General features: G+C 40.5%; 1 protein-coding gene and 1 long non-coding RNA gene across 3 annotated transcripts in view; one reads left to right on the plus strand and one right to left on the minus strand.

Moving 5' to 3' along the window:
- Positions 1-1,851: 1,851 nt before the first annotated feature.
- LOC111665685 (tumor necrosis factor receptor superfamily member 6B-like) lies at positions 1,852-5,636 on the minus strand. 2 transcript variants are annotated; one of them, XM_023420759.2, is made up of 4 exons: positions 5,490-5,636; positions 4,637-5,039; positions 3,621-3,803; positions 1,852-3,023 (listed from the first exon to the last, which is right to left on the minus strand). In XM_023420759.2, the coding sequence occupies exons 1-4, from the start codon at positions 5,556-5,558 to the stop codon at positions 2,686-2,688; spliced, it is 993 nt and encodes a 330-aa protein (XP_023276527.2). In that variant the 5' UTR covers positions 5,559-5,636; the 3' UTR covers positions 1,852-2,685. The 2 variants fall into 2 exon arrangements, with proteins under 2 accessions (XP_023276527.2, XP_087033971.1); XM_087177845.1 differs by lacking the exon at positions 5,490-5,636 and having other exon boundaries at positions 4,637-5,471.
- Positions 5,061-6,176, plus strand: part of LOC147818285 (uncharacterized) — a 2,491-nt gene continuing 1,375 nt past the window's right edge. The window contains exon 1 of the long non-coding RNA XR_015438122.1: positions 5,061-5,201. This is a non-coding gene — a long non-coding RNA (uncharacterized LOC147818285). The remainder of the gene's footprint in view (positions 5,202-6,176) is intronic.

Genomic DNA, 6,176 nt, shown 5'->3' on the forward strand with positions numbered 1-6,176 from the left:
GTTACAAAATTACTCTGAGGCTCTTCTGTTGCTTTGGTTCAGTTGGTCTTGACTTGGCTTATAAAAATAAAAGATCGCACATGTAGACAAAAATGATGTTACTTGGAGCTTGTGGCAAAGAAAAATAAAAGACGCGAAAAGTGCAAAAATGACTAAGAGCCATGAGTTTGTGGCGAGCAGCTTAGAGCTAAGAGTTTCCATGGCTACAGAGCCGGGCTTTGAGCCGGGACTCTGAGCTTTGAGCAAAGTTCTCAGCTTCCAGTTTCTGCATCGTCTTCCTCCTTAGCATCTCGCCGAGTTTCTAACTTTTTCTCGTTTCTAACATGTCTGACCTCTTCTCACCTTTCAGGCTTTTCTGCACTTCTCTGACTTTGTGACTCTGTGTGAATTGATCACGACTGTTTTATCCCCTGGGGGCTGGCGCATGTTTCAGGGGCGTCACCCGTCCTCTCCTGTGTTTCCACTTGGAGAAGAGGGTAATTTTCCACTGAACTTTAGAATAATTTAAATCTAGAGTTTACTTATAAACTCGCACATCCATCTTCCACCATGACCACAAAACATTAAATGAAATAACATAAAACTACTTGCACTAATAATAGCAGAGAGGAGTAATAGGAGTGTTGATTTCATATTACATCCTTCAAACCTGGAATTACTCATGATACAAGTGGTTAATTGATCAAACAAAAATATAAACATTTCCCAAAGCTAATAGTCTATAAATGTGGATTACACAGCAGTTCTTTGACTGTAATAATAATAATATGGACATGCTGGATGTCATGTAGTGTGTGTTACCTTGTGTGAAGGATGCTGACAGTGTGGTCACATGAAGAACATTGTCTTAAAATCTACATGTTACATTTCAAACATTCAATGGGATAGAAGTTTGGGATTAAACTATTGCATAGGAACATCTCATGAGTTACAGAACAGTTAGATATTTAATTTTACATTCATCCTTTGATCTGTGTCTGTGAAGAGTGTTCTGCTGGTCACTACCCAGGACTGGAAAGTGGGTTGTAGTTTATGACTCTTATCTAGAGAGGGACAGAGGAAGGGAGGTTGGTGTGTGTGTGTGCATGTGTGTGTGTGTGTGTGTGTGTGTGTTCATGCATGGCACAGAGAGGCCAGGATTCACACCTTAATATTAATCAGTCCTTTTGGTGTTACTTTTCTATATAAGAAACAATCAAATATCATTAAACAGAGTCTTTTTTCATTACAAATTGGAGATTTTGCCTATATTCTCCAGTTGCCTGGTGTTCACTGGTTGATCCTCTGGAGCTGACCCTTTGACCTTTGGTCCGGTTCTGTGTCTCTCTGGCATGCTAAAAGCATGGACTGTTTGTGGGAGAAGGGTCCTTTGTGACTCTTCCCACCATCAAACTATCAAATTGATAGGAAACAGAGACAAAGTGTCAATTGTGGATCCGTAACTCTGCATGTCCTTATAATGAACTTCCTTAATGGCTTGTGACTGATGCCAGGCCAGGTGTGTACACTACAATAAACATAACTGCAAGGGGGAGCACTTGTGGCTCACCTGATTGTACACTGAGAGTGTGTGCCATAAATGCTTAGTTCTAACCACAGCAGGGATTGATGCGTGGAAAGCGAGTCTGTTTCTTCATTATGTTCCTTCACGGTCACTACCATTCAGAAGGAATCCTCTCTGGATTCTGGATTTAGACACACTTTTAAGACCTTTTATTGACTATAATTATTAATGTCCACCGATCCTGACTTGATTTATATCTGTATTTTTGTTGTGTTTTTGTTCTTTAAGCTTAATGTTTTTTATGATAAAATATATGAATAAATTAAAGGAAAAAAAAACAGTTGTCATTGGTTTTGTGTTCATTTTTATTTGATTGCATTCAAAGCAGCCACACATGACCCAACTTCACTTTTATATTTATAAAAATAATGGCTAAAAAAAGCTCCACTACCATGCCCTCTTACCTCGTTCATATAAATAGCAAAATAAATTAAGATCTCACATGTTCACATGTTATGCCATTACACAAAAGGAAACCTTTGGAATTAACAAGACCGGTGCCACATAGACATAGGAAGAGGTAGATATAGGCCAACACTTTTTATATTTTAAAGGGTAATACCGGTGGTTTTCAAAATTTAATTTTGAGTGTCAGTTGTGCAGGTTCTCTGTCTGTTTTCACTCACAGAAATGAAATACAAGAATTTTGTGCTTTGGAGTACATCACTTGTTGCGGTTAGTACTAATACAATTAGGCACTGAAACGTCAGGTACGATACTTCCTGGTAATCACCTCACCTGAAATGAAGTGTCCTCCAAAACATTTGTTTCATTGCATAGTTTCCAATAAGATGTATTTATAATTTTGTTTTGTTACACAGGACAGCAGGTAATTTCAAGTTCAGCAAATCCATGAAGTTTAGATTGTTTGGTCCATTTTTTGAGGAAAAAAATAAAAACTGGAGGCTCTGAGACAGGAGGAGTGTTAGTATTAAGTAGATGCAGATAGAAATAAATGAACTTTTCCTCTCAATGACTGGTATTCTCCTTTAACTAATGCAAAAAGTACTAAAGCCTGTATTAACAGTGCATCTCAAACATCAATTTTTGAACTACACAAAAATGAACACTGGACCAGTCAAACTCTTTGGTTGCTATAACAAGACACTTTCTACCTTGTCCTACTCTGACACTATAATTACAACCTCATTCCCAAAAGTGCACAGCTCCTTCAGATTAGAGTCGATTCTGTGCAGCTTATTCTGTAGTCTCTCCCCAATGTTGTTTGCTCCTACTTTCATCAGTATTGCTGGAAGCTGCCGAATCTGCTTTGCCGTGGCAGAAGCAACCCACATGTTGATCCGCACATTAGCATCTGAGAAGCTGAGTGTTGAGGTTCCTTCCTGTTTTTTGCCATCCTCGGAGGGCAGGTTGTGCACGAGACGACGCAGCCGCTTGATGGACATTTTGTGGTGGAGGAAGAAAGCCGGGATGATATCTTTGAGGTAGTTGGCACCGTCTGCAAGAAATAAAGATGATAATAAATCAGCAAATGATGAGGAGACACAAAAAGACTTTGGCCTGATGCCAAGACAGAAACAAGTATTTCAGCTCTAGAAAAAGCAGAGCCATTCCTGTTTTGACTAAATGGAAAACTGAAAGAAAAACATCTAATACTCTTAAAGCCATGTCAGGTGAAGGTCGTGGGTGGTTTCCAGTCAAATGACCTTGGTTGAGAAGTGAAATTGTAAGTGCGATAGCAACATTTTAATGATCATATTTGGTGGCAGGTGTAATGCAGGATCACTGTAAGTGGGTGGACTTTGAAATCTGGCACATCAGAGGGTCTTTGAACACAGTTTTGGAAAATATCTGTGTATAACTGACATTAATTTAGACAAAAAAAAAGTGAATAAGTCACAACAATGATATATCTTCAGTAAGTTTAAATTCTTTGTTGGTTGACGCAAAATATCCATCAACACGACATGCTGCATGTGTTCTTCCTGCTTTTTGAGCTGTGTGAAGTATATTTGGCCCACAAATGGACTGAACAGTGACAAGTCAAACCACAGATGTAGCCAACAACATCACATAGGGTGGACAGTGATCTTACCTGTGGTTCTGAGGTCTCCGCAGCTCACGCACACGCTGTCGTGCCAGCTGGAGCCCTTCAGCGCCAGCACCAGCCCCGCAGCATCGCAGCTCATGTGCTCTGCGCAGCTCAGCACAGCAGAGACGTCCTCGGAGTAGGTGCCATCGGGACAAATGTGGCAGACTGTGTCCGCGTTAGCCGTACCTGGAGGAGACGTGCATTTGTTTCAGCTGATGGATATGAACCAGTCTTTTCCTGATCAGTAACAAAAACCTCTTCTTACTTTAAAACAACAAAACCTCACAGGGTCTATCTTTCCATCCAACTAATGAAATGTAATTTGCAAATACAATACATGCTGACCAAAACCAGCAAAAGAACCAAAACAGTGTCTTAGTGTCCTGCAGAGCACCAAACTCATATCTAAGAGAAATGACCCAGAGTCAGGTGTCTGTTAAGGGGCATAATTCCAGCCAGTTTTGCTGCTGTGTAAAAAAAACAAAAAAAACACTGTAAATATAAATATTGCCTCTGCGGGGCGGTAGACTACAGTCTAAAAACACCCCCCCTCATTCAATCTTTAATATCCATGACATCCTGCTATAGTGCAGTGTGGTTACATCCATTTAAGCTCATCTCTGTGGTTCTCCACGTACAACCTTGAAAGTCATGGAAGCACAAGCCAAAGAAAGGCGGCCTCGCCACTGGAGCTGAAGGTCCCTATGAGTGAATTCGACTGATTATATCTGCCCTTTCCTGTACTAATCTTTAATATATTCAGATTTTAGGTCTTTTAGTGGGTTATAGCTGCCAATAATAGACGAATAACAAGGCTGTCTCCATGGTAACACCATGAGTTCAGCTGCTGTAGAGCTCAGCTGATATGAGTTTATGTTAATGTTCCAGTTTGAAGGTGAATAAAACTAAATGAGGGAAACATGCTACCGGATACTGACACTGTGCTAATCCCGAATCCTACATGAAGAGGTCCGAAGCTTTTGGACCTGTTCTGATGGTTCTGACTTCCAGTAGCTTACCTATGCTCAGCACTCCCTGTCCGGACGGACACTCGCTGTGGCGGATGCACATTTCGTACTTGGTCTTGTAGTAGTATCCCTGTTTACATTCGCACTGGCAGTTGCTGTCAGCGGAACAAGCCGCTTTCACTACCTGGTTGTGGCCACACACGTCGCAACGCAGGCACTTTTCGATGTGGTTCCACAGCTCCGTGAACGAGCCCTTCGGACACGGCACGCACTCGCTCTTGTGCGTCGACGTGCAGCGTGTGCGCAGGAAAGTACCGGGCGGGCAGCGATCGCACTCCAGCTGCATCCCGGTGACCGGGTCGGTCTGTTTGAAGGTGAGGACCGGCGCTGCGACGCTGCCGACACCAGCGGTGCACACTGACAGCAGCATCAGCGAGAGGAGCGGGAAGAGCATCTGGAAGGAAGGAGGACACCAGGAAAGGAAAGGAGGAAAAACAGTTATACGAGGAACAACCGTGAAATATAACACAACGATGAAACAAGGAGAAATATCATAAAAACAAGAAAAAACAAGAAAACACAAGGACATGCCCAACTGGTGTCACAGCTGTAAGAGGTTTGTCAAAAATTTGTAAATACTGAGTAAAACGCTAAAAACAAAATATAAATTACATCCCAGTTCGGACTTTTCATTCTGCCAATTTCCGGTTAAATATCATATTGATGTGATAAAAAAACAAAAACAAAAAAACGCCCTGAATCTTCAAAAAATGTCTGAAATAAAAAAAATAATGAAGAAATAGCCTCCGTGTCTCAGTAGTCAGTAGCTGTGCTGAGACATGCAGTCAGGTAATTTCAAGAATAAAACAGCCTGCCAGCCTCACACTCCCGCTTCCCGACCTACCATCATAAATATGTGTCTGCTGTTGCAGGCTGCAGTGGTCTGAAGATGAATCTCTCTCAACCTCCCCATCTCTATTTATTACTGCAGCTCTGACGTGCTTCCATTATAGACTAACAATCAGAAAAAAACCCTTTCTAGATTTCTCGAGAACACAGTTGCCTCATCATGGCATTGGCATGTAGAATTTTAGTCATCCCCATGTAATTGGACTAAAAGATTTTTCTAAAGTGCAGGATTAGAGGAGAAGTACAGACCTCTGATAGTAGGCCCTAATGACTACTGTGCTATTATCATATAATTTTGTGTTAATTATTTCCCTGAATTTTAGACTAAACATCCTCATATTAAACTTCACCCATTCCAATAAGGAGCAGATCAGAATTTCATTTAATGTTCATATCCCAGTTGATCTTAAGATTTTTTAACTAAAGAAAGGAAGAAAGAAAGAAAAGATAACATCAAGGTTCAGCATTTAGTTTTTTTTAATTCACTTTGAGTGAATTGAGTGAATATATATAGCACAAATATTACAGAGTGGTGGTACAAGTCATACATACACACACACACACACACACACACACACACATATACATAGCCTGTATATATATATATATATATATATATACACACACACATATACATAGCCTGTATATATATATATATATATATATATATATATATGTATAT

Source organism: Seriola lalandi, unplaced genomic scaffold (assembly GCF_002814215.2).
Source record: "Seriola lalandi dorsalis isolate HSWRI2012SDOR001 ecotype SW California unplaced genomic scaffold, Sedor1 jcf7180002054657, whole genome shotgun sequence".
Taxonomy (NCBI): domain Eukaryota; kingdom Metazoa; phylum Chordata; class Actinopteri; order Carangiformes; family Carangidae; genus Seriola; species Seriola lalandi.

What these genes read in the sequence shown, in the direction of transcription:
- LOC111665685 (XM_087177845.1), bottom strand. Translation starts at nt 5,174, where the DNA reads ATGTCCTTGTGTTTTCTTGTTTTTTCTTGTTTTTATGATATTTCTCCT. An exon ending in ACAGGGAGTGCTGAGCATAG is followed by an intron (nt 3,804 to 4,636) that starts GTAAGCTACTGG and finishes CGTCTCCTCCAG; the next exon opens with GTACGGCTAACGCGGACACA. An exon ending in CGGAGACCTCAGAACCACAG is followed by an intron (nt 3,024 to 3,620) that starts GTAAGATCACTG and finishes TATTTCTTGCAG; the next exon opens with ACGGTGCCAACTACCTCAAA.